The 27,341-nt window shown below is 52.9% G+C and overlaps 1 protein-coding gene across 1 annotated transcript; it reads left to right on the forward strand.

Moving 5' to 3' along the window:
• Window positions 1–470: 470 nt before the first annotated feature.
• On the forward strand, window positions 471–27,341 carry CNTN2 (contactin 2). Its single transcript, XM_065649425.1, has 23 exons — window positions 471–512; window positions 11,033–11,138; window positions 15,670–15,814; window positions 16,103–16,278; window positions 16,618–16,713; window positions 17,038–17,247; window positions 17,814–17,913; window positions 18,175–18,350; window positions 19,003–19,139; window positions 19,658–19,787; window positions 20,666–20,816; window positions 21,100–21,227; window positions 21,604–21,779; window positions 21,919–22,039; window positions 22,342–22,500; window positions 22,628–22,777; window positions 23,488–23,558; window positions 23,751–23,985; window positions 24,378–24,493; window positions 24,852–25,038; window positions 25,400–25,512; window positions 25,599–25,767; window positions 26,461–27,341. The coding sequence occupies exons 2-23, from the start codon at window positions 11,084–11,086 to the stop codon at window positions 26,568–26,570; spliced, it is 3,111 nt and encodes a 1,036-aa protein (XP_065505497.1). The 5' UTR covers window positions 471–512; window positions 11,033–11,083; the 3' UTR covers window positions 26,571–27,341.

The following is a 27,341-nucleotide window of genomic DNA, read 5'->3' on the forward strand; positions in this document are numbered from 1 at the left end:
GGGGCTAATCCTTTTCTTGCTTCGACCCCACAGCCGGGGGCTCAGTGCCCCCAGCCCCACACCTGCTCCGGCCCCAGGGATGGGGGAGTCGGCGGCAATCGGCACAGACAAGGGGTTTGTGCTGGGGACTGGTGGGAGCAGCAGCCAGAGAGGCCAAGGAAGAGCATGAATTATGCATGATGCTGCAAGTCACTCTGCCTCCCTGACTGGTCCTTGCACTGTGGCAAGTGAGGTAAAGGCAGAAAGGAAAAAAAAAAAAAAAAATAGAAAAAAGAAAAAAAACCCTCTCTCCAGGGACCAGCGTGGTGGTTGGCAGCGAGCGAGGGAGCGCGCACGCAAGGAGGGAGGAGAGGGAGGAGCACATCCTAATGCAGAGATGCTGCAGTGGCTTTGGGCACACACATCCACACTTGGGCAGGCACCAGCCAAGCGCTGCCTCGCAGCCGAGCCCCCAGCACCGGCGGGGCCCCCCCAGACCCCCAGATTCTGCACATACATCCACCCCGCACAAGGTAAGCGCCTCTCCCTCCTTCTTCCATCCGAGGGGGGAAGAAAGCAGCTCCGGGCTCCAGGGCACCATTCCCCATCAGAGTCAACTCGCAGGTGCGCTCGGCTTTGCTCCAGTCGGGGGGAACCTGCCGGATGCCGCTCGGCTCCGCCGGGGATGGGGAGGCAGGAGCAGGGGGTTGGTTTGGGCATTTCTTGGCTTTGCAGGCGATGCAGGTTCTGCCTGCGCCGGAGAGGAGCCGGGGGTGGAGTTGGGAGGAAAGGGGGGGGCTACAGCTCTGTCACTTGTGGCTGAGCGGCTGAGGTCGACAGGGCTGTTGGCAGAAAGGTCCCTTTTATTGTTATTAATTATTACTGTTGTGCTTTTGCTGGCGCGTTCGGGCTGGTGGCACTTTGAGACCCCACTCGCGGGGTCAGGCATCTTGAACGCGGTGCCTGGGAGGAGTCGGGGGGGCTCACACAGTTTTTGCTGCACAAAACTACTTCAGCATCTCCAGCACGGGCTGGCAGAGCCCGGAGCAGCCCAAGAGACTCAACTTTCCTCTCCAGGGAGGACGAGGAAGGCTGTGGTGTCCCAAATCCCCTCCTCATACGCCCCCCTGCGAGGTCAGATCCCAGGTGACGGCTGGGAGATGGGGCACACGGGGATATTTTTGTGTCGGAGGCTGGTTGGGGTTTTACAGTGTGTTGGGGAAGCTCAGTGCAAAGTCATGGACAAAAACTTGCCCAGAGTGGAGCACGAGGAAGCATTTGCTCTTCCTCACTCGCAGTAAGACGGACGGTGGGACAGGGCAGGCTGGGCTGGGCTTAGCTGGGCTCCAGCCCCGGCTCTCAAACCTCCCGAGCTCCCTCCTCCCTTTGCATCTCGCCCACACTGACCCCCAACTCCCCCAAGCTCGCACGGCTCCCACGAGCCTCAGCGTTATTTTTTCTGGCTGGACTGGGGAGTATTCATAAGAAATTGTCATCTCCCTACAGAAACACTAGTTGCTTTGAGGATGGGAGGCAGCAGCCTCTGCGTCCGAGAGCTGGGAACAACCCCAGCCCTCCCCAGCAGCAACCCCAGCCCGAGGCTTTAGCCCAGAAAAGCTCTTGCTCCTCCCAGGCCACCTCCAGGCACATCCACCACAAGCTCTGAGGGAACAAAGCTGAAGCGCATGAGATTTAGGAGCAGGTTCACATCCACAGATGAACCTCTCAAGGCTGCGTGTTTGGTACCGAGCAGCAACAGCACCAACCCTGAAAGCCGCTTGCTTTGCTAATAGAGGAAAGTGTGAGGTCCCAAACTTTCTAGAAACAACTACTTTTCAGGGGTAGATTAGAATTAGCCAAGGCTAAAGAAAACAGAAAATGAGAGGGTCATGTCAAGCCCAGCTGCACGCTCTGCCTGGAACATGATGAGAGGAAACAAAGAGCTAACGCTCTTCTCCATCACCCCACCAATTACTAGCAAACAGAGCAAACATGACTTTTGCCACTCAGAAAATATATCTGCAGAGAATTTAATGGCCTGTGTTATTATTTTCTCTGCAGATTTACCACAGGCAAACCCTAGAAGGTAGAAAACTCGGCCGCACCATTAGGGAGGTATTTTGCATGCGTGGACCAGGTGCATCTAAACACGGTGCACGGAGGATCAGGCCCACGGAGCTGGGAGCCCACGTGCAATAAAGCTGCTCAGCCACCGCTTCCCCCTGCACACTGTGTATGTCCAAAGCCCAAATTATCTCCAGCAACCCTTGCAAGCCCCAAGGGCTCCTGGAACACCTCGCATCCCGAGGAGCATCGTCCTGCTCAGAACAGGGATGGGGTTTGCTCCGTCACACGGGGATTAGCTTAACACAGCACTGCCTGTAGTTGGCCCATCTCCTTCCTAAAGCATTGCTGTGCACCATCAGCCCCGCTTTCCAGGGATGAGGAACCACAGATGCCCGGAAAGATTTTGGGATGGGCTCGGCAGCAACGGGACCACATTGCTGCAAACGTCCCCTTTGCACCAGCTGAGCTCACGGTGTTGTCATCTAGACAAACATCACACAGGAACCCCCAGCATCGACCAGGGGCTTTTGGCGATGCTATAAATGCAGATAAGCAGAAAAAGGCAAGAGACACTTCCTTCGAGAGTCCTTTAAGAGACAAAAAGCATAGATGGAAGGGGAGAAACATTATTAAAATCTGCTGCAATAGGCTGTGTCAGGCTCTTCCTAAACACCTCCTGTCTCTTCCTGACACTGGTGCTTGTGGGGCTGTGGAGAAGGGAAAGGTCTCAGCAGACTCAGAAACCAAGTCGGCTCTCAAGCTACACAAAAGCTGTTTCCTTGAACCCAAACTGTTTTCTTCTCTATAACAAACACCCTCGGTCCCACGGCCACAACGCAGTTGTGGGTCCAGGACCTCACCGGAGGGATGTTCAACCCAAGCACGAGGGAGATGGCTGGAGAAGCTGGGGAGCACAAGATCCATTCCCACCCGCAGCTGGGTGGGAAATCCTGAACCCAGCCCCCTACAGCAGCCTAGGTCCTGAATTATTACATATATTATTTATCGTACAGCCTGTGGAGCTGTCAGTCCTGCACCAGAGAGCCATAAAACAGGGAGCCTACACTGGAGGAAGGAAGAGGGATATATGTTTTGTGCTGGTTCTTGCTTGTTTTTATAAAGAGAGCAGCTTGGCACTATTTGGAGACCGAATGCTAAGAACCACTTTAACAAAGACAGGCGAGAAGGTCAGACACAGGGATGACGCCTTCCACAGAGCAAAATAAACGTGACACCGTTGCAGAAATGCTCCAACCTTCTCCCAGGAGGGAGAGGATTTTAACAGCGCTCCGCCGAGGTCCCCTCTGCATCCCATAGCATCCCAGTGCCCAGAACAAGCACCAACCAGCGCAGCAAGGCCAAGGCGAGGGCTGGGGGAGATACCTGGGGCTGTGCACAGACCCCCACCACTCCAGGAAGGCTTTTGTTGCTGGTGTGACCTTAGCCAGCGACACAAACAGCGCTGGCAGGTGTTCGGGCTTCCCCATATAACACATCCCTTTACTGGGGCTGCGTCAGCCAGACGGTTTCCCCAAGTCCCGCACTTGTTTTTCCTCGCTGCAGCCTCTCCCCACGCTCAGCTCCTGCCAAGTGATTTCCCAGGCAGGTACAGAGTTATTTATACCGGTGCCACATCAAAGCGGTTCTGCCGCGGCACTAAGAGCAGAGAGCGGGTGGGTTTGCGAGGCCACCAGCGCCGCGATGTCCCGGGGTTTAGGCTGAGCTCAGCGTGCGGTACCGTGCTGCAAGAGGAAAGGAAAACTTGCCGTGTGAAGCTTTATTTTGGGGAGATGATAGCAGCATGTGCAGCCAGACCTCGACTCCCTTCCATCAGCGCAACAGCCCAATATACAGCCCATCTCAGCATCCTCGGATTAATAACCTGCATTTCCCAGGCAAAGAGGTTGCAAAGTTGTGCCTAGAGAGCAGTTTGCAGTACCATGAATTTGCAGGGGAGCGTCTGTGAGAAGAGTCCAATATTTGGAACTCTAGCAACCATAATCAGAGCATTAAAGAGGATTTCAGGCAGGAATCATTTCTCAAGCACTTTTAAACAGAAGTCACTTCTTTTCAGAGATTTTGAGCATCTTTCTAGCTGCTATCGATTGAAATACAAGTCTTCAGGGGAAGCTTAGGAGCTGCGCACTGGCAGCAAGGTCTCCTGGCTGTTTCTTTTGGTCTCCTTTGCTTTCTAATGCCCTGCACAGGTTCCCATGGCATTTTATTGGGGTCGCACTGCCCCGGGACCCCAGGGTCTCACCTGGAGCCAGGTCCAGCTGTGGGGAAGCTCCAAAACCCCTGGGGATTTACCAAGGGCTTATTGCAGAGCTGAGGATGACGCAGCTCAGCCTGGATTTCCACCACCCACAGGTACTAAGGTGATTGCAGTCAGAGATGGAATCTAGCCGGTTCAGGAAGAAAAAAGGCAAAAACACACTAGCTGCAAAGCTCGGATCTCAAATTCAAACTGCCCAGCACAACAGCAGAGCAATAAAGGCTCACTCATCACATCCCCTGGTTTATGACAATTAGATTTTTACCACTAAGTGACTCCAGTCCCAAACCCATCACAGCCCCAGCCCAAACGCAGATCCCGGCTTTGTCTCCTGCACAAAGAGACGCTGAGCCGGGCACAAGCAGGGGGTTTACAAGGCTGGGGGGGTGGAACCAAAAGAAAACTCCCACTGAGACCCTCTTACAATGAGGTGCTGTGACCCGTGATGCACATGAATGCACCGACCAATTATTAGGGGAAAAGCACTTAAAAGAGACAGAGAAAACAGAGGATGTTTGAATACGGTGCCTTAATGCAGCCGTCCTGCTGGGATCACATCAGAGAGCGCTGCCTGCTCCTTGGGCCGGGACGAGAAGGACCAGACAGGCCTGTTTTGTCCCCAGGTGAAGCTAAACCTCTCCTGCCGTTCGCAGGGATCGCTCTGAGGCATCGGGACTGTCCCCATCTGGGACACGCCACACACTTGTCCCCGTAACACCCAGTATAACCCACTCCCAGAAGCGCAGCCCCGGAGCAGCGATTCTGCTCCCGGCACTTTGCTCAAATGCGGGTCCATCCAACAGAAAAAAATGGATGCAAAAGGCACGAGGTCTGCTCTGCACAGGGAGTGGAAATGGAATTGCTCCGGATGCTGGTGTCAAAGGCAGAAGCGCATTAGTTTCCATGGATATGGTGATTCAGAATTGCTCCCGATGTAAATTGCTTTGCAGCGCACGGCAACGCCTGCTGCGTTCCTGCCCAGCCCGGCGAGGCAGGACCAGGGACACGAGTCCATTCCCCAGAAAGCAGCGGAACCGGAGACAAACCCAAATGAAACAAAATCCCACCCCAAGCAAAGTCCCACCCCAACTTTCAAAGCGTCCCAGCAAACACAACCAACTTTTCATCTAGCAGCAAGCAGAGCAGGTTTGCGTGCTGCACGAACTCTGGGTTGGGATTTTGCTGATTGACTTCCCTTCTAAAAAGACAATATTTTTTCAGTCCACAGCTCCCAGGGGCAGGCGGGGTGCAGGAGGCCACACTGGGGGTTAAGCCCACAGCCCAACTGGGACAGAACAACCCAAACCAGCAGCACCAACCAGTCAGGGCTACAAAGAACTGGAGCAAATACACAGTACCCAGTGCTACCAGACCCAGGGGAACTTGGGACACCCTTCCCAGCCACACCAAGGGGTAAACTCCTGCACCCACCCCCTCCCAACAGGATCCCCCCCACTACAGCTCCCCACCCTCCTCATCTAGATACTCAAATGCCCCCAAATGAACCATTTACCCCTCTTCTTTCCCCCCCTTACCTCTCTCCATCACACCTTCAGTCCCTGCACTGAGCTGGGAGGGCAGAGCCCAGCCCTGCCTGCAATTATACTAATTAGCCGGGGCTAATTGCTCACACCTGGGGCACGGGGCCAGGCCAGCACACTAGTTCTGGGTCAGCCTGGCCTGTGAAAGCCCCTTGGTCCCTGTTTGGTGACCCTGCTCCTGTCCTGGGGCCCAGACCCTCTGCCACAAACCACCTCCCTTGTCCCCAAGCTGGGCTGTTGAGCCACAGCCCCACATGGCACCTCCCCTGCCTGCCTGTCCCAGGTGCAAAAAACAGAGCACGGGCAGACAGACAGACTGACTGACTGACTGACTGACTGACTGACTGACTGACTGCAAACACCTGCGTTAACCCACCCCACCTGGGTGTGATCTCCCGGTCCGCAGGTCCCTCCTTCCCCCAGCACCACAGCAAAGTCCCCCGGCAGGCAGGACGCTGCGGCGTGCAGAGTGTGTCCCCCACTTTGTGTCCCCGCTTTGCGTCCCGCCTCAGCCCGTCGGGCGATGACAAATGCGTGGGGACAGCAGAGCCGCGGCTGCAGCCCCGCTGCGGGTGGCATCGCCCGGCAGGGAGGGAGCCCGGGCTGTGAGCACCATCTGCTCCGAGCCTCCTGCACCGGCCTCAGCTCCTCCTGTGCAAGCACAGCCTGCGGGGAGAGATCTCGTCCTCCAGGTCCCCACTCTGTCCCCTCCCTCTGTCCCTCTGCCTGGCTCCCCAGGAGCACCTAGCCCATTGCACGGTCCTCGCAGGGGTGACAGTGGCCACCCCACGGGCTCTGCCCTGGCCAAGGGTGACGGGGCGGGATGGGGACAGCACGGGGACAGCAGGGTGTAGGGGACAGCAGGGTGTAGCTGGCGGCTGGAGCCTCCGAGATGCTGCTCCTCTGCCTCAGTGTGCATGGCAGAGGAGAAGGGCTCTGTCTCCAAAAGCGGGGTTGGGGCAGAACCTTTGGGACTTTTCTAACATGCCAGGAGCAATCCGAACCCACCCGGGCAGGAGCGAGGGCACGCGGGACCCCGCCAGCAATCGCTAGAGATGTTTCTTGGACACATCTCATCTCTGCCACGGTTGGGGACGGGTATCAAAGCCAGCAAGCAGCACCCACAGCATCCCTCTGCACCAGGTCCTGCCCCGCACCGGGCAGCAGGGTTCCCCCAACTGCAGATGGGGTTTTGCTCTCTGCAGACGGGGTTTTGGTCGCTGATTTGGGCTGACTGATGAGCCCAGGGAGGGCTGAACTCCCCCACAGGGCTCTGAGCCCCTCTGAAGGTGCTTTGGCCAGGGCTCATTCAGACCTTGGAAAATTCACTGCTTTTGGGTGGTCCCGGGATTTTTGCAGCAGGTCCTGGGGCCACCAGCAGAGCTGAACCCAAAGAAGCTGAGGAAAGGCTGAATCCAGAGTTTGCATCTCAATCAGCCTCTCCTGAGCACAGGCAGTTTTACAAGGGGACGGATACATGACAATAAAACCATTTGCAACTCTTTGAAAAACGCTGTTCTGGAGTCGGACAAAGCCTACCTGACCTGGAACAGGTTTTGCAAGGCAAAATCCAGCCAGGATCAAAAGTGTGCCCTTTCCAGCCTTAGTGACCACCCTTGATAAAAGGGCCACTCACAGCCCCGGCCCCATCCCCGTCACCCACCCTCAGGAGTTCTCCCTCCCGGGGGGATGCTGCAGCAGCAGATCTGCCCCACTTAGACAAAAATGCTCATCTCATCACCTACCCACAGGAGATTGAATTACACCCATTTCTCCCGGTAATAGGCTGCACTTTGCCTGTGCTGGCCATGTCATCACCTCTTGTAAAAGCCCATCTCCTCCCAAAGGCCATTTCTGGCCCTTGCCCCGTGTCCTGCCAGAGTTGCTTCCTCCAACCGCTGCTGCTCCGCGGCCAGAACTGGAGCTGCGGGCGCTGGATCCGGCGGCCGCTCCTCTGCCTGCAGCTCCGGAGGACTCAGATTCTCTCTCCGTAGCTCTTGAACTCTGCCTCCACAATTATGGATCGCTCCCAGGGGCTCCAGAGGAAAGGCTTAATGCGCCTGTTTCCCGGTGCGCCCGTGCCTGCCGTGCCACTGGAAGTATTGATGACAGCGTCCATTAGCGGGGATGACAGATCCCCTTTCAGTACAACAGAAGGCTCTCGAGTGACTGTCAAAATACCCTATAAAGAGGGGAAAGAACAGGTCCCCATGGGCCCTCTTCTAATTAGGGATGGAGAGCAGGCCTAAATATCAGATGCCGAGCGCACACCCATGCTTTGGGGGAGTTCAGGGTCGGATGTGGGATCCATGGGGTGCAGCTTTAAGGTGCCCCCAGGGTCCCAGCGCAGCCCCAGGTGCGATCGATCTCGCGGTGTCAGGCCCTTGGGCACAATTCGATCACCGCACTTAAGTAGTAAGACAACCAGGAACACGCAAAACAGTATCCGAGAGGATTATTTCATCCGGTCTCTAATTGTGAACAAAACCAGCATCAGCGCTGGTAGAAATTACTCTGTTACTCTCTGATGCGTTTGTTTGCCGTGGATTGTACCTGGAGCTCTCCCTGGCTATCATGCTCCTAATTTTTACAAAAGAAACAGAGGGATGGACAAAAGGAAGTGAGAAGAGAAAATGATGTGAACATCAAGGGGCAGAGCAGATGTGGAGCTTGGGGTGGAAAGAGGGATGCTGCAGAGCCAGCAGCAGAACTGGGGACCAAAGCTATAGTTTACATCATAAATAACGAATCGATAACTAATTAAATAATTCCAATCAGCTTAGGTTTTACAAAATACCAGCTTTCCTCGGCCACAGGGAAAGAAAACGAAGAGGGACGCTGGCAGAAGCATTCCCAGAGATGGGCATCGCTGACCAGCTCCCAGCCCTCAGGACAAGGCTGGTTTAGGTGAAAGCACCCAGGAGAGGCGGGATGCGGTTTGCTCTTGCTCAAATGCAGCACCTGTTTTCCATAGAGCATAAAGTCTAAATAAAACCAGAAAGGTGGCAGAGGGGCAGGAGCAGCCCAGAGGAGCCTCCAGGACCTCTGCACGCTGCCTGCTCCTTCTTAAAAAGAACAGAATCCAGCTTTCCAGCACTCTCTTCTATTTGTTTTAGAAGCGAGGGGAAAATTGAATAGGAGAGAGCAAAGCTGCAGCTGGGCAGGGCCTTTGTGGGCAGCTCCGGGGGCGCAGGCAGCGGATTCTCAGCCTCAGAAAACAGGGCTGGCAGCGACGGAGCAAACTCAATTACTTTAATTTGCTGCGGCTGGGTGCGGGAACAGCTTCGGTGCTCGCTGCCATTCACAGACCCTGGGCGTCGTAACACGCCGGGGAAGAAACCAAACTGCAGAGATTTGGGAAAGTCGGCGCTGGCACCACCCGCAAGGCAGCAAAACACATCGAGCTAAAAGCTGCTCCTTGTCCCCAAGTGCTCACGGCGCGAGCAGAAGCCACATGAGAGAGAAACGGGCAGCGGGTGCGGGCAGGGGAACAATGAGGCAGTGTTTGCTAAAGGCCGTGGGCTCAGGCCGCCGTTCGGGGCATGATTCTTGTTGACATCGAGTGATTTCATGCGACTGACTCACTGCAGAGCTGCTGGGACAAACCGCGCAGAGCGGCTCTCGTGTGGATGCGTCTCACACCCTTCGCTGCTTTGTCCCCAAATGGCCCGTTTGTGACACGGCTCGTTCGGGCACTGCTATTTCCCTCCTTCCCCGGCTACACTGTACAATTAAACACCAGCCTCATTTAGGGGCCTGACTCATAAAGAATATTTAACGAGGGCATGAGCTGGCTAAGGGCAGGCAGGTTGGGCTCTGCTCTCAGCGCTGGGATCCAGCCCTCCGAGCCCAGCAAGAGAAAAATCAGGGAGGATTTGGGCTGGGATCCCCTCCCTTTCAAGTGTCAGGAGCACAATCTTCTCTTTGCAGTGAGGACACAGGGGCCAGGTGGCTGTTCCCCAAGCCTGGCGCCCCGGGACGCAAACACGGGACTATCGCTGTTTGCTCAGGTGCTTGCTGTTAATGAGCGGGGGCGGCGGATTTTCTGAAGCAGCGATGCGCGGGGGGCTGCATCCCATGGGATAGAAAGCTAATCCCTGCTCGGAGGAGCTCGGGAGCCGGCTCGGGCGGACAGATGGGCAGGGACAGGAGCGGCGGCAGCAGCAGCTGGAGCAGAGGGAGAAGCGGCGCTCGCAGCCCGGCTCTTGGCAGCATCTTCAGCAGCAGCTCCCTAGGGTGCAAATTCAGGAGAGCACCGGGGTACGTGAGGCTCCGTCAGGCTGTGAGGCTCCTCGATGCATTATTTCAAAAGTGTCTGTTAATAAAAAGGGGGAAAAATCCCAGCCCCGCATCCCCGTTGGAGATGTAAGAGGTGCGTGTGCCACAGCGGGTCCCGCGGTGGGTTTAGGCAGGAGAGCGCAGGGACCAGGGTCTGCACAAACCGCCCTGTGTTTGCTTCGGGTTTTGTTTCTTTTTGAGAGATCTTGGAAGTCAGAAGCCTGGGGAGGAGGCTGGAAAACAACTGCCCCACCTACTCATGTGTCTCACGGCATCAGGAAATGCCTTTGCACTTTGTTACCTCTTGATTAACTATTCAAATGCATTAAACTTGGAAGAAAAGCAGGAAATGTCCCAGCAGGTTGCAGTGCAGACCTCCCCGAGCAGCCACTTTCCAGACCAAGCGTGAGATCCCCGTGAGGCTGCTCGGCAGCCGGGGTGCAACCGCGTCCCCCCAACCTCTCCAGAACAAGACTCGGGGTTGGCACAACACCCAAAGCCTGCCCGAAGAGCTAAAGATGCCTTTTTCACAAAATAACAGCAAGAAATTCTTTCTTTCTCTTTCCCTTCTCCCAATATCCCGTCTGCTTCTGGCTTTGCGTTTTGTTGGTTTTTTTTTTTTAATAAAACAATGCTACGAAGGAAGCGTTATTTTTAGAGGGAGGAAGAACAGCAGATAGTAGGGGAGGAACAACAACAATTTCCCAACCAGATCTGTCACGTCAGGAAGAAAACCAGCTCCCACACAGCCCTGCGCGTCCCTCTCCGGGCTCAGCTGGGTGTTTGCTCCCGAGTGACTCTTGTCCCGGGCCCGTGGCCAGCGGGGACGCGCAGCTGGACGCTGGAGCTGGGGAAATGCTGCAGATAACACCAACCTCTGTGTCTCCTGCAGGGCTGCTGTCCCCACGCATCCGCCCAGGTGTGAGCCGGTCAGAGGCGCAGGATGGCAGGAGCTGCTGGATTTGTCCGCGCGTCCCTCGCTGTTGTCACCTTGCTGGGTAAGAGCAGCCCCTGGTCCCTCGGGCGCGGAGGTTTCCGTGGGTCGCAGCCCCTCGTCCTCTGCAGCGATGCTGAAGCCCAGTTCTCCCGGGGGGGTTTATGCAGCCAGGGGATGTGTCTGTGCTGTGCCCAACTTCCCCGGGTACCGCTCGAGAAGCGGGACGGGAACACTTGACAGACACATCTCCCCCTTTCTAAATTCAAGTTAAGTGAGATGCAGGAGATCATAGAATCATTTTGGTTGGAAAAGACCCTCAAGATCATCAAGTCCAACCGTTCCCCCACCCCTGGCACTGCCCCGTGTCCCTGAGAACCTCATGTCCGTCTGTCCAACCCCTCCAGGGATGGTGACTCCACCGCTGCCCTGGGCAGCCTGTTCCAATGCCCCACAGCCCTTTCCGGGAAGAAATGTTTCCTAATATCCAATCTGAACCTTCCCTGGTGCAACTTGAAGCCGTTTCCTCTCGTCCTATCACTTGCCAGCATTACCCCTAAGTGAACCCCAGGCAGTACTAAACCACAGGCACCCAGTGCCCCGGGCTTGTCCTGGCCTCGGCACAGGGAGGAATTTCATCCTTGGATTCACTCAGGGTGAAGCTGCTTCCCCTCCTGGTTTTTCTAGGGATTCCTTTTTGGCCATACCCTGAGTGCAAAGATTCCCCCGTTCAGCGGGGACCATTTCTGGATCTCAGGGAGTCTCAGGCTGCACCCAGAAGGTCCCTTTTTTTTTTCAGCAGGGAGACGTTTCATTTCAGACAACTGAGAATTCGATAATGTCTTCAAGGTAATTCATCATCCCAAGCAGAGCCTGCTCGCCCGTCCTTATAAATATCTAATTACATTTTAATGTTCTCCGGGTCCCCAAGGAGGCGGAGGGAGGGGTGGCCGCCCTAGATCGGGGGGCAATTAGCCCGTTTGGAAATTGGTCTGACCCAAATGTGGTAGAGGCAGCAAGACGGAGTTGGCCTCTCCCATTAACCAGCTGAGATCGTGCGACTTGCTCCCCGTCCAAGCTGAGCCCACCAAAAAAACCAACTCCCTGTCGAGCCCGTGAGCGTTATTTTCTCTTGACCTTTGGCTGGTGATGCAATGGATCTCAGGAGCCAGCTGGGACAGAGAAATCCTCACTGGGAACATGAGCGAGGGGCCAGGGTTTAAAAAAAAACAAAAGTAATTTATGGATGAGGTTCGAGGAAAGAATCCAGAGGGGGTGAAGAGCCGAAGCCTCCAGGTCTGGGCTGTCACTCCAGCCCTGGGACGCAGGGTTGCAATGTCACCCCGCAGCACTTCCCAGCAATATGTGGAGGTTTAAAGCTTATGGAGCGCACAGAGAAGACTGTCTAACGAACAAAGCTGTCAGGAAAAGCCTAAAAATCTCTCTTGAATTTCTTCATTCAGCAAAAGCCACAGAAAATCTTGAAGTCTAAGGCAAGCCAAAGCATCGTCCCTTTGTTCCTCAGAAAGCATCTCGTTAAAAATAACTCTCTGTTCCTCAGAGAGCTGTTCTTTAAAAATAACCGCTTTGATTTTGTGCACGTGTGCGTTCGGATTTCCTATAAAACCAATTAATTGCCCGTTTCTCTCATGTGCCAAGGCTTCAGGCTGTGGTCAGTGCTCCGGAGCTCCGGCTGTGCTCAATAAAAGGATCATAAACTGGAATACAGCCTGGAAAACGTTCAGCTGCGACATTTATCATTCCTGGCCTGCAAAGCGAGCGCGGAGCTCAGCACAAAGGGATCAGCCTCCCAGACACCTGGGCTCTCCAGGTCTGGTTTGCAGCATTTTCCAAATACTCCTGAGAATACAAAAGCCAGAGATGGGCCGGTGCCGCTGCCACCTCCCTGCTCCCCATGGTGCCAAAGGAGAGAAGGTTTTTGTCTATTCCAGCAATATTTGGTATAAAGTTTGAGATTTTTTTATACCCACAGAGACAGCTATGTCCTTGGTGATGTATTTCAGGATACAGTATTTTACTCTCCCAAACAATAGCACAAGTCACACCGAAATGTTCGAGTGTTTCTGCAGCTGTTTCTCCAAATCTAAATTTTCAAATGTTCCACTTTCACCTATTCCTATTTATTTTGGTGTTAATTTTTTTTTTTTCCTAATAATGAATATTGCTCTAGCCAGATGTACAGGCACATTTAGCACAATTTCTGCCCGCCGAGCTGGATTTAACACAGAACGGAGGGCTGCATCAGGCATGCCCACTTCTGAGCCCATCACTCTGCTTCTTGCAAATGTGACTTGCAGGCTTGACGACCTTTATTTTGCCTTTGTCTTTTCCCTGCTACCCAAATGATAAGAGCCCAAGGAAGGGACGTGTTATGGTAACATTAAAAATGAGAGCTCCGGGGTGACCGAAGCAGTCGGACAATCTGTCTCAGGGGTGCTGAGATTTCCTGCCCAGCTTTGCTCTCAGTTTAGTTCTAACCATATCCCGAAATTGTAACTGCTTAATCATTACTTTAATCTAACACTTGTTTTGCTTAATGAGTGAGATCCAGGCATTTCACCCCCAACACCAACCAGACACCTTGGAACTGTAGATAAAAGCTCGTCCGAACTTCTGGCATTGATCACATTTGAGAAAATCAATGCCTAACAATTGCGGTCCATAACCTTGGCAGAGAAAAGGCGACAGCAGCGGGTAGCAATGGGGTGCAGGCTCCGGGTGAATCAGAAGGGATGATTAGCGCAATTTGGCTTGATTGGGAAGGAGCATCCCATGAGAAAAGGCATGCACGGGGCCGTTAACAATATATCTTTTATTTGCTAAATAAATATAAATTATTTACCGTATGCTACCTATTAATCTCAAAATGTAAAGCTGCTAAACCTCAATCCGTTCACCACCATCTATCAGAACACAATTAACACACGACTTTCTTATGAATTCTCCACTAACTCATGATTATTTTACCTGCTGGTCAGCAGAGTTATTTCCAGCTGAGACATTGCTGCCCCAACCCAGGGAAGATTTCCAGCTTCTCCTTTGTGAATACAACTATTCTAGAAGGAAAGTGGCACCTATGCTGATGCGGAGGGAATAAAACCCCCAAATGCTGCTTTTCTCTTATTCTAAAGTATCAGATAGAGGCCACGGTCTGTCCCCCAGTGGGACACCAGGGGCCACCAGGCTCCTGCCTGCATGTGGCTCCTTTGCAGCAGCAACTCCAGAGCCCAGCGCTGGGTAATTGGCTGATGCTCGGACACAAGGAGCAGCTGACAGCTGCTCCGAACCCCCGGAGCCAATTAGCGGAGCCCCTTCTCCCGTCTCCCCCTCATCTCCACATGCAAGAGCAGCCGGAACATGAGAGGAACCCCAGGAGCTGCAGGTAAAGAGCTGCTTCCCCCAGCCCAGCGGAGCCGAGCTGCCCGTTCCCTGCTGGAAGTTACTCTTGCATAAAACATCACACTTACTGGAGTCACTTAATTTAAGTAGTGACCATGCTGTGTACGGTAGGGAAGGAGACAGATTGCTGGTTGGCATGGCGGTTTTAAGACGGTTATTAATTCAATTACAAAGCATGGAAGGATGCTGGGGGTGGCTGAGCATCGCCGAACACCCTGCCTTGAGGTGGCTCCGTCCCTGCTCGGGGACAGAACAGACTTGCCGGCAAGCATTATCCCACCAGCCGCTTCTGCAGGGGAGAGACTTCCAGGCAGCTTCTGCTTTGTTCTCATCTATTTGCGCTGCCGTTCCCACAAAGCCCGTGTGGAAGGGGGTCTGTGAGCATTTTGCCGTTTATCTGAGACACAGAGTCACTGTGGACAGCTGGCACTTGCCAGCAAAACATCGTCAGCACACCAAAGGGTGGCCCAAGTACAGCATAGGAGAAGTGAGGGACTTCTCATGATCCTCTTCTGCCTACGCCTGAGCTGGACTCAGGACAGCGAGATCAGAATCAAACTCATGTCTGAACACTAGAAATCTTCCAGCTCATCCTGCGAGTTCAAGAGCAGAGCTGATACCACAGCGGTGGTTCACACACCAGCGAACAGCAGGTTTGAGCCATCAAGAGCTGACGATGTTGCAAAGGGATGGAGGGACCTGCCAGGCATGGGCAGGGAGGCAGCAGCAGAGCTGAGAACTTATTGCGGAGATCCAGGTTCTCCTCTCTTATCCTGCAGAGGATTTGGGAGGACCCAACCAGCCGGAGTTTGTACAGACAGAGGAGGAACCAGCTCATCCCCACTGGCAGGAGGGCACCAAGGGGTTCCCAGCTCCGGTCCCATCTGTGCGTGGCTTTCCAAGTGTCAGCGCTCCTTCATCCGCATGTCTTGAAGCACGTCTGGTCCTTCTGGCGTGGCAGGGATGGTGTGAGATGCTCAGCGGGAAACGCACATTCTCTGCCCAAAGCCACGGATGGGGCTGGGCTGTGGTGACAGATGGTTGTGGTTTTCACGTTGCTCCTTCTTTTATTCTAGATGCAGTTCTGACGCTGCCAGGGACACCCTACAAAACTAAAAAAATTAGAAATTTTAGAAAAAGCTAAATGGAGCTAGCACATTTTCCCTCTCTTGCAGTTTGGTGCCGAGCCCAGAGCAGCACCAGGAGCTACGGGCCGGTGTTTGAGGAGCAGCCCGTCCACACTCTGTTCCCTGAAGGCTCAGCAGAAGAGAAGGTCACGTTGACGTGCCGAGCACGGGCCAGCCCTCCCGCGACCTACAGGTGAGCTCACCCGCTTCTCCCTCTTTACCGGGGCTGGGACGCAACCAGCAAGAATTTTGCTTTCCGTTCTCCACTTTTTATATAAAGAAAAATCACTAACGTGAGAATCAGCCTCCTTGTCTCCATGGGATGTACAATCCCACCCAGGCTGTGGACCAGAGACCTAACACAACCTAAATCTAAACCTAACACAGATCCCACAGCTGGATAAAACACCAAGCACAGGCACAAGGCACCGCGGAGCTGCCGTATTTACCCCTCTCACGTCTTTCCGCACGCTGTTGGCAGGTGGAAGATGAACGGCACGGAGCTCAAGATGGAGCCGGATTCCCGTTACAGGCTGGTCGCAGGTGACCTAGTGATAAGCAACCCGGTGAAAGCCAAGGATGCCGGCTCCTACCAATGCGTGGCGTCTAATTCCAGGGGCACGGTGGTGAGCAGGGAAGCCTCCCTCCGCTTTGGCTGTAAGTTTGTCTCCACAAGGTAAATGAAACGCAGCTGCAGTTACGCTGGGGGTAAACCGAACCCCCCTGCTCGTGTTAATTAAGGTTGGAGAGAAGCTCTCCGGTGCATGGTACCCAACAGAATCACGTGGAGAAATCACGTGGAGAGATTCCCTGGCGCTTTCCATTAACATGGAGGTGCAGCAGAAATCTCATGCACGATGGAGAAAGTCAGTAATGTTTTCAGATCTCCCTCTGTACAACCACTGAGAAGACCAGCCTGTGGAGGGGGAGATAAAACACAGTTATTCCCCCAGCTAATTTCTTCGTGCACGGACAGGTTTCACTTTGCATGTTTAGTTTTGCAGGAATTCTCCGCAGAAGAGCGAGACCCCGTGAAGATCACGGAAGGTTGGGGGGTGATGTTCGCCTGCAGCCCTCCTCCCCACTACCCAGGTAAGGGTTTGCATCCCGGCATCGCCGCTGGCAGGGATGGGCAGCACTGCTGGCGCCAGGCGGAGAGATGCAAGGGCAAGGGATTCCCGGACGTGTGAATCACTCCCTGCTTTTCTTTGGGAATTTTAGGGAAGCAGATCTGTTGTTAATTCAGGCTCTGTAAAGCTGCAAAACAGAGACAGGACTTCGCATGTGGAGCCAACAAGTTCCATCCAAGGACCAATTCCAGCTTAGGCTGGTCTAGAAAACAGCCTGCTGGGTTTAGTCCCACCTAAGAGGACACTGGCAACTTGTGCAGTATGTTCCTTTTTCTCTTACCCACAGGCTTATCCTATCGCTGGCTCCTGAATGAGTTTCCCAATTTCATCCCAGCTGACGGAAGGCGTTTCGTCTCTCAGACCACGGGAAACCTTTACATTGCCAAAACAGAGGCTTCCGACCTGGGGAACTATTCGTGCTTTGCCACCAGCCACATCGACTTCATCACCAAGAGCGTTTTCAGCAAGTTCTCCCGGCTCAGCCTCACTGCAGAGGGTCAGTGCTCATGGATTAGCACACAGGGACTGGGCAAAATGCAAAATGAACAAGCCAGCGCAGAGCACTCGGGCTCCACAGGACTCCAGCAGTGCACAAATCACCCACCAGCCGCTCAGGGGAGCTTAAGAGCTTCCAAAAATATGAATTGGCTGGAAGCTGGGGAAGCAGCCCTCTCTCCAGGCTGTGCTGCTTGTGAAGCTGCAAACCCCATCATGGGGATTCTCTGTGCAACACGACACAAGGTGCAGTAGGATCATACAGCCCCCAAACCACTCTGCTCTGCCTTTGGTGATCTTGCAGAAGTGCAGCTAAAGATACTTCTTTGGCAGGGCAAAGGGAGTTAAGCAGGTAGAAAACTAAGGAGAAATAGTCCTGAGACGTTGTAAAGAGATTTTTTAGAGCTGCTTTAAAAAGAAAATGAAACCTCGCCTCTGCTCCCTTATCCACATGCACAGAGGTGTTGGAAAATAGCGTAACCTTGCGGGTACCTCTGCCCTTTAAGACCCAACATGTGCCATTTTAAAGCCACCCGCGACTCCTCAACAGCACTTTCCTTTTCACAGATGCCAGGCAATACGCACCCAGCATAAAAGCCAGGTTTCCTGCCGACACCTACGCTCTGGCCGGGCAGATGGTGACTTTGGAGTGTTTTGCCTTTGGAAAGTGAGTGCAGCATCTGCGTCGCTTGGAACGGGGAGGGCAGCGCAGAACCCGCAGCTTGCAGAACCCGCAGCTTGCACAACCCCCTCTGCAACCCATCTCCCGCAGCCCAGAGATGGAGGGGGAATGGGAGGAGGGAGGAATTGGCTAAAGCCGCCTGTCCTGCTGGGACCCGGGGGGCTAAATGGGGACTGAGTGACACTGCGCTGTCGTGCAGCACGGGGAACGCAAGAGCTGCCCTTCACCAGATTTACTTTTCCACAGCCCCGTTCCTCGAATAAAGTGGAGGAAACTGGATGGCTCGCAGTCCTCCAAGTGGATCGGCAGCGAGCCCCTCCTGCAGATCCAGGATGTCGGCTTTGAGGATGAAGGCACCTACGAGTGTGAGGCTGAGAACATCAAAGGGAGAGACACCTACCAGGGCCGCATCATCATTCAAGGTAACGTATCTAAACGCACACCTGGCAAGATGCTTCAGGCAACAAATTGAGCTTTTGGGAGTGAAACCACCACCTCTGATCCTGCCTCGTGTCAGCCCCAATTAAACCTGTTGCAAAGCCCTAACACAGTCCAGCAGAGATCACTGATGTCTTTCCACTTTTAGGCTATGGCAAAGAGAGAGAGACCACCTAATCTGCTCTAAAACAATTCTATCTAAAATGAAGTAACCAGGGATGGAAGCATAGTGGTAAAAATCAGGCTTAGCTGTCAGCTAAGATCCTCTCCAAGCCTGGGGTACTTCCACAAGGGTTAATACTTGGAGCTATTAATCAGATCTAGGCAAGGTACAAAACTCTTCAGCTGAACCCAGTTTTTCCTGAAGCTCAGGAACGACTGCATTTATTCTTAAGGAGAGAAACCATAACGTTCTTCCCTCAGGTCTGGATTCTGCCGTAGTTTTGCGCAGTCCACACGCACAGCTGCAGCCAGACCCACAGAGGCTGCCCGAAAGGCTGTCGCTCTGCTGAAACACGCTGTGACAAATAAACCCCCCAGCAGAGACGACACAACGAGCATCCTTCTGCCCGCCCGGCACGACGAACCTCTCACCTGATCTTTCTGGCTCTGCCGACCTCTCTCGCTCCCTTGCAGCTCAGCCGGAGTGGCTGAAGATGATCGCGGACACGGAGGCCGACATCGGGTCTGACCTGCGCTGGAGCTGCGCGGCCTCCGGCAAACCCAGGCCCGCGGTGCGGTGGCTCCGGGACGGGCAGCCGCTGACCTCCCAGGTACCGGCGCGGGTCCGACAGCCAGAGCAGCTCAGCCGGTCGCGCATCAGAACACGCGGCGCTGAACAAGGCTTAGAGCCTTCCCCTGCCTCACTGCAAATGCATCACAGCCCCGTTTTTATCACCCCGCATCCCTATTCCATGTGCCCCCCATGAGGCTGCGAAGTGATGTCCTTACCGACAGCAAGGTCCTTCTCCCGTCACTGCCAGCCCAGCCATTGCTTCACGCAGCTACAGAAACTCACGGCCAGTTATCAGGGCAGATAAATAGCACCTTGTCCCCATCTTCGTGTGACCTGCACGCTGCTGCTCTCAGGAGTCTCAGCAAACAGAGCACGGCGATGGGAGGTAGCGACTGGACGCGCATTAAAAAAAAGTCCTGCGTTTTCTCCCACGGAAAACCAGGCTGGCTTCGAACTGGCAAAGAGTCTGCAATGAAACTCAACCCTGCACACGTGAGGCTTGAGTTCCATTTTTCGTTTTACTCGTCTAATGAGTTCATCCTCTTGTTTGCGCAGAACCGCATCGAAGTGAGCGGTGGAGAGCTGAGATTTTCCAAGCTAGTCCTGGAGGACTCTGGCATGTATCAGTGTGTGGCTGAGAACAAGCATGGCACAGTATATGCAAGTGCTGAATTAACAGTGCAAGGTAATTTCTCATTTCCCAGTGCTCTGGGTTTCAATGGGACACTGAAGCATTTTAGATCTCTTCCTAATATCTTATACTTGCAATCTCAGAATAAGATAAGAGCAGACAAAAACTGCTTCACTCACCATTGAAATATAGTTACTGGCTCAACAAGACACTCTACAACCCTTTAAAATTTAAATCTTGTGTCAATTCAGTAATGCTGAGAGAGAACAAGGACACCTGTTTAGCTACAGAAAGTGTAGAGGACACACAGCAGCGCTATGAGCTCTCTCGCACTACACAGCTTTCCTCTTTTTTGGAGGCAAGAGGTGAAAGAAAAGAGTTCAGTCTCCACTCGGCCTCCTTTGATGGATGGCGACTGGAACCGGACTGATGCCAAACTTGTTCCACATTTGTCTCAAAGCTTATCTCCTTGTGGGAGATGCCAGAGAGAAACCGGAGGCCCTAAACTGTTCGACATCAACACTCTTGCAATGCGTGAGGGCAACAGATAAAACCCAATTCTACCTCTGCAATTCCAGGCGGAGTTTTAGGCGAGCTGGATGTCTGCGCTGGCGACTTTGGTCGGGATATTGAACAGAATATCCTCTACATTTTCAAAAGCAGCTGTTCTTGTGTCTCTCCAAGACCTTGCACTTGTTAGGGTCATATCGCCATGGCTCAGTACAACCCGTGTCACGTAACCCCTGCCTCAGCAGGCGCTAGAAACCACCACAGCAGAGGAGCCGCTCCATCCTGCTCACCAGATATTGCCATGCTTCTCTTACCAAGCCACCTAACAACAAATCCATACCTAGTTAGGCGGCAGCTCAAATGCTCACATCATAGCGAGGTTTTCTAATCATTCCTTAATCATCTTTTTTTCCCCCCTGTAGCCTTAGCACCAGATTTTAGACTAAACCCAGTGAAGCGGCTGATACCTGCAGCCCGAAGCGGGAAGGTCATCATCCCGTGCCAACCGCGAGCCGCACCAAAAGCCACCGTGCTCTGGACCAAAGGGACTGAACTTCTGACCAACAGTAGCAGGTAGCAGCACAGAGTCAGCTTCTACCTAGAAACAACTGCTAAAATCACATTTGTTTTCTTGCCAGAAGACTGGACTTGATGACTCAAGTGTGCTGCGACATCCTTGAACATAAACACTTTGTTATTCCTCTAGTTTCTTCTTTAGAAAACTCCTACATAATATTTTTGTGGTTCTGTCTTTATCACTGGTTTCTCTAAAATCACCAAGTGCTGGAAATTGGCGGGTGTACAGAGCGAACGGACATTTTAAACTTCCTCTTGTGTGGTTCTTCTTCCTTTCCAGAGTGACTATTACCACAGATGGCACCTTGATCCTCCAGAATATCAGCAAATCCGACGAGGGGAAGTATACCTGTTTTGCTGAGAATTTCATGGGCAAAGCCAACAGCACGGGAATCCTCTCCGTTCGAGGTAGAGATGTTTGCCTTGATTTGGGGTCAATCGAGCAAGAAACATCTAAGAATGCCCTGATGTGATATTGCTCCTCTCCTTATACTCCCAAAAATCAATGCAATACCCAGGGAGTTAAAAGACATTTCAGCCTGTGGAGTAACCAACCTTCTGCCTGACCCACTAAATCATACCCACCATCAACTGGTCCTTGGGAAACGCATTTACATTTCGTAACCACTGTAATCCCTTATCTTCCTCCTGTACAACTACAGCTGTTAGAGAGGGATGACAACAAGTTGGAAAGTGTCGGTTGATTTGGATGCTCTGCAGCATTAACATACACCCGGTACAGCGATATTTGCAGCTACCAGCCCTCCCTGCTCTTTCTCTGCAGATGCCACCAAAATCACGCTGGCACCATCTAGTGCCGATATCAACGTCGGTGAAAACCTCACTCTGCAATGTCATGCGTCCCATGATCCAACTATGGACCTGACCTTTACCTGGTCACTGGATGATTTCCCCATTGACTTCGACAAGTCCGAGGGGCACTACCGGCGAGCCAGCACGGTGAGTAGAAAGGGTAATTACGCCTCACCAAAAAAAGACAGAAAACGAATACCAATCTCTTTGTTTGCGCGTTGAACGCTGGATTATGATCAGGCATGTTCAAATGCTCTCCCCGCTGTCTTTTCTCTTCCCCACATAGAAGGAAGCTGTTGGGGACCTCAGCATCTTCAACGTGCAGCTGAAACACTCGGGGCGGTACACGTGCACAGCCCAGACCGTGGTGGACAGTGCTTCGGAGTCAGCCACGCTGACCGTCAGAGGTAATTGCTCCGTCGGAAGGTCCCCTGCTCCTCACAAGCCCAAAATAACAGCACGGTCCTTGCAAGGGATCAGCTCGCTCTTCCCTTGCGACCACCTCACCATCGACAACCTCACCATCTGATGTTTGAACTGGATGGGAAAGGCTTACAGGCTTTAAAAGAGGCCAAAATTGGAGGGGAGGCTTCCTAGCCTCCAGAAAAGAAAAGCCTGATTTTAATGGATGACTTGCACAATATAAAGAGCAATAAGCTTCCAAATGTTTCATGTCAGTACCACGTCTGTCTGTCTTCCATCATCCCAGGACCTCCAGGCCCCCCTGGGGGTGTGGTGGTGACAGACGTCGGTGACACCACCGTCCAGCTGAGCTGGAGCCGCGGCTTTGACAACCACAGCCCGATCGCCAGGTACCTTGTCGAGGCGCGGACCCTCCTCTCCAGCACATGGAAGCAAATGAGGACCAGTAAGTGTCTGGACGGTGGCACAGTCGGTGCTGGCAGCAGAGCCCTGTGCCGAGTTGTTGCTCTGCACTCACCCGCTGGCTGCCACTCGCTCTATTTGTTCTCCTCTCGTGTTATTGGATTATATAGATCCTGTAAATATTGAAGGCAACGCAGAGACAGCCCAGGTGGTGAACCTCATTCCTTGGATGGATTATGAGTTTCGGGTCTTAGCGAGTAATATTCTCGGAGTTGGGGAGCCAAGTTTACCCTCCAGCAAAATCCGTACCAAAGAAGCAGGTAGGTGTAGATCTGCTGAGAGGTAAAAAGGGGGATCAGAGGTACCTGTCCTGGAGGGGAAGGCTGGCCTGCAGCATGCCTTGGGCCCAAACAATTAGTCATCTCCTTCGCGATGCCATCACAAAATTTTCTGCCTTCTTGCCCACTTATATGTCAAAGACAAAGTAGGTACCAGAGCTGGCAGCTCAGTTCACCAGCATTCAATACAATGTATTAAACCATGATAAATCCTAGCTAGGGGGAAGGAATCCTAGAAAGGGGAAGGAGCCCTATTATATCACAAAGCGCAACCCTGCAGAGACAAGGTAAATCTCCCAGCAAATGGCTGTGAATGTTCATTCCGCCTTCTTCTGCTTGAACGTGCAAGCAGAAGGGAGGTAAGAACAGCAGAACTGCTCTCCCTGTACCCAGTGCATACTAACTCCTTTCTAAAAAAAGCTCTCCTCCATCTCCCTGCTTTTGAGCTTGATCCTTGTCCCCTCAGAGACATGTCGCCTCCAAATAAGCTCATCAGGCACCAGCCAATATTCTAGACCTGATTTTCACAAACATCTGAAATACTTAACAGCTGAAAGCACAGAGACCAGCGCTTTTATACGAGCTGCCAAAGCCTGGCTACTCCCAGACCGCGCGGTGTCTGTGCTCATCTTCATCACTATTGCTCCTTTAACCCACCCTGTGCCGTCTGCTTTTGTTTGGGGACCTGACAGCACCTACTGTGGCACCATCTGGGCTCAGCGGAGGCGGAGGAGCTCCCAACGAGCTGATCATCAACTGGACGGTAAGTCAGCAGCACGACACCACCCCCGGACGCTGGGAGAGGGCCAGGGGGAGAAGCACGTGTCACTTCTTTTGCGAAATGAGCGCCGTGATTACAATTTTGATACGTGGTTGAGCCAAACATTGCGCTTAGCGCAAGGTCTCGCTCGTTTGGACCGACCAAGGCTCCTCTCACATTCTGCTCCTCTCACAGCCAACACTGCGGGACTATCAGAACGGAGACGGCTTTGGCTACATCTTGTCGTTCCGCAAGAAAGGCAGCCAGGGGTGGCTGACGGCACGGGTGCCGCACGCGGAATCGCTGCACTACGTCTACCGCAATGAGAGCATCGGCCCCTACACCCCCTTCGAAGTGAAGATCAAAGCGTACAACAGGAAAGGAGAGGGGCCGGAGAGCCTCACTGCCATCGTGTACTCCGCAGAAGAAGGTAAAGGGGAGCTGCGGTGGTTCCGAATTCGCTGCGTTTTGTCCAACCAACCGTGTCCTCAACCGGCTCCCTGCAGAGCTCTGTCTGTCTGGGAGCTGAGCGATAGGAGAGGTTTCCTTTACTCAAAGAGCAGCTGAGAGTGATTTCAGAGTAACATTTATCTTCTACTTCAAATACACAGAGAGATGTTTCCCTAAGCCCAGCCGTGATCGTGCACCGAGCAGCACGCAGCTGTGGCCCTGCTTGTCCTGCTAAATCCCTAAATCCCTTCCCCTCGCTTTGCTCCGTACGCACAACACCAGCTGGCTGCCTGCACGGTGATGCTGCTGCAGGAGAACCCTCCATCTCAGAGCTGGGGAAAGGATTTTATTCCCTTTTGTTGTCTTTTTCAGAACCCAAAGTGGCTCCTTTCAGAGTGACAGCCAAGGCCGTTCTGTCCTCGGAAATGGATGTGTCCTGGGAGCCCGTTGAGCAGGGACACATGACCGGAGTGCTTTCGGGCTATGAGGTACGAGCCTGCGGTGGGAAGGAGAGATCCTGCAACTGAGATGGGAAAGCCCAGCAAAGAAAATTCCCCCAGGCTAAGTGAGGTGAAAGGCAACAGCATTTTGTTTCCAAAGATAATTGATGGACAGTGCGAGGCTCTAATGGGGCCAGTACTACTGTTCACAAGGGATTAGTAAGAAACATCCTTTTTTTTTTTTCTGCTTGCCTTTCCATACAGGCTGTAACCTTATTCCTGGGCACACGCTAAGCAAAATGCACAGGAACAAAAAATAAAGGGTCTTCAGTGCTGACCACAGATGGGGCTGGTATCTACAGATGCCTCGATCCTTACTAAACCCATCACGCTCTTTTCTATTCAGATCCGCTACTGGAAGGACGGTGATAAAGAGGAGGCAGCTGACAGAGTGAGAACAGCGGGGCTGGTCACGTCGGCTCATGTCACAGGCCTAAACCCCAACACGAAATACCATGTGTCAGTCCGAGCTTACAACCGGGCTGGAACCGGCCCCCCCAGTCCCTCCACCAACATCACGACAACAAAACCACGTGAGTGAGCCCTGACCAGCTCCGTTCCGCTCCTTGTGCTCCCTGGGGCTGCTGGTTCCTCCAGAGGATCCCCAACGATCAGCTGATGAGCTTTTTTATCCTGGTGCTTTAACGCAATTTAAGTAGTCCCTAAAACAGTGCCCTGAATTTCCTCAGGTCAGTCTTGTGGTCTGTGTATCGCTCATCCGAGAATATCTGTGTCCAGAGTAACATCTGCTGGGATATTTCCCTTTAAACCAACCGTAGTGGTGCCACCAGCCACACCAACTAGTTGCAGAGTCTCAGGAGTTGGCTGTAACCAGCACAACCTTCTCATCGGTCCCTGACTTACTGAATCTCTGTCTTTTTCTGTATCTCTTAGCACCAAAGAGGCCACCTGGCAACATCTCCTGGACTTTTTCTGGGTCTACAGTCACCATCAAGTGGGACCCGGTGGTGGCGAAGGCAGACGAGTCTGCGGTTACGGGGTACAAGGTACAGGTAGCACGTAGCTGGCTTTGTTACAGGTGACCCTGAGGAAATTGCGGTGGACACAAACTCAAACTTGCTTCTTCCAACAGATGCTTTACAGGCAGGATTCCCACTCTGCTCCCACCTTATACCTGGCCAGCAAGAGCCGGATCGACATCCCTGTCCCTGAAGATTTCACTCACGCCTTCGTACAGATCAGGGTGACGGGCCCCGGGGGAGATGGAATCCCAGCAGAAGTTCACATCCTCCGAAACAGTGGTACGTACGCTCCCTCTGACCATACACGCTCGTGTGCGAACCCCCATTTACAGCGTGTTCCACAGAGCACTGGAAAACGAGCTCAGAGAGAGGAGTTAATCTGCAGGACTACTCGCTACCACGGTTCTTTGATAAGCAATGACTTTAGTCATCCCCCCTTCCCTGCCCGGCTAGAGCACAGCGTAGTAACAATAAATGCCATTATGTCTTAAAATCCCACTTTCCCTTCCAGGAACACATGGGAACATCCTAGCTCAGTGTTTCAGGTTGAGAATTGGTCTTTGGCTCCCTTGTGCTGTTTGCTCAAAGGACCTTCTGATGATTCCCCTCTAGCAGCTGACCTCTCCCCAGACTCCGAGCAACCTTTCGGTCTAGCCTGATACCAGCTTTATTATTTGCAGTTAAAGCCCTCGAGGCCCCACACAAGCCCAAATTACATTCGCTACAATTCTGTGTTTGTGGGGCCCCGACCCCAACTCCAGCGAGTCCCCTTGATTCAGGGGGTAAGTGCTCAGGCCCCACCTCCGAATTCTTGTTTCAAATACAAACGTTCCCGGGATGTTCCGCTGCGACAACCACAACACGAGCAACGCAGCGGCCCCAGAACTAACATTTTATCAACTCCTTCCTCAAGACACCAGATTGTGTCCGTGCAATAAGGCGGTTGCTCCTTCCTCCTCCCCTTTCTTTCAGGGACCAGTATGATGGTGGAAGACTCTGTGACGAGGCCAGTGCCACACGCTGTCATTGTCACAACTAACTCTCTAGTCATGGTGGCCCTGATCAGCTACCTGGAGCTCTGACGGTGGCCAGCGCGGCACAGGACTCCGGGACGCGCTTCCTCCAGGGACGACTCCATATTCGGCTGCTACAACCTCAAGTCTGTACCACAGCAGCACCACAGAGAAAGGATTTGACGACATTGTTTGAAGGGAGGAAGAAAGGAACAGTTTTTTTCTTTTGTTTTGGAAGAATATAAGCTTTCGTACAAGACATGGGTCTTTAACCGATTAAAGATTTTTTAAAGAAACAAGTAAAACGGAGAAGAATTCTACATGAATTCTGACAACCAACTGCCCCCCCACACTGTATCCAGTAGGTTTTTGCCTTATGAAGCCATGTACTAAAGTAACCAGACTGCTAAACTTGACTACTTTTTTAAGAAATATGTACAGTGGGGTGGGTTAGGGGAGGACGGGGACTGAGGATTTCACAGTGATCAGCATGTTCCATACCAACCCCAGTCATAGCCCATCTCTAGCACATTACAGGACAGGATTTTCCCACCCCACCACCATAATACGAGCCCAACTCTGCAGCAACCAGCCCAAGGAGACAAAGCCACACGAGAGATTGAGCTCTGCCCCATCCTGGAGACGGGTGAACACAGAGTTTAGACCGCGAAAAGCTTTTTTTATGACACTGGTGTTAACTTGCAACCCCAGCCTATTGTTTGTATCAACTGTTACGCTGTGAGGTGCAACATTCAATGTTATCTGTATCCCACGTGCTTTTGGGGTGTTTTTGTTATACTGTTTGCTTCTTTCCTTTTTGTTCGGGGAGAAGAAGGCATA

The sequence above is a fragment of the Caloenas nicobarica genome, chromosome 21 (assembly GCF_036013445.1).
Source record: "Caloenas nicobarica isolate bCalNic1 chromosome 21, bCalNic1.hap1, whole genome shotgun sequence".
Taxonomy (NCBI): domain Eukaryota; kingdom Metazoa; phylum Chordata; class Aves; order Columbiformes; family Columbidae; genus Caloenas; species Caloenas nicobarica.

Excerpts from the sequence above, each read along its gene's own strand:
- CNTN2 (XM_065649425.1), top strand. The coding sequence starts at position 11,084 with ATGGCAGGAGCTGCTGGATTTGTCCGCGCGTCCCTCGCTGTTGTCACC. Across the intron at positions 18,351-19,002 it reads GGGCCGCATCATCATTCAAG|CTCAGCCGGAGTGGCTGAAG; the intron begins GTAACGTATCTA and ends GCTCCCTTGCAG. Across the intron at positions 19,788-20,665 it reads TGCTGAATTAACAGTGCAAG|CCTTAGCACCAGATTTTAGA; the intron begins GTAATTTCTCAT and ends TCCCCCCTGTAG.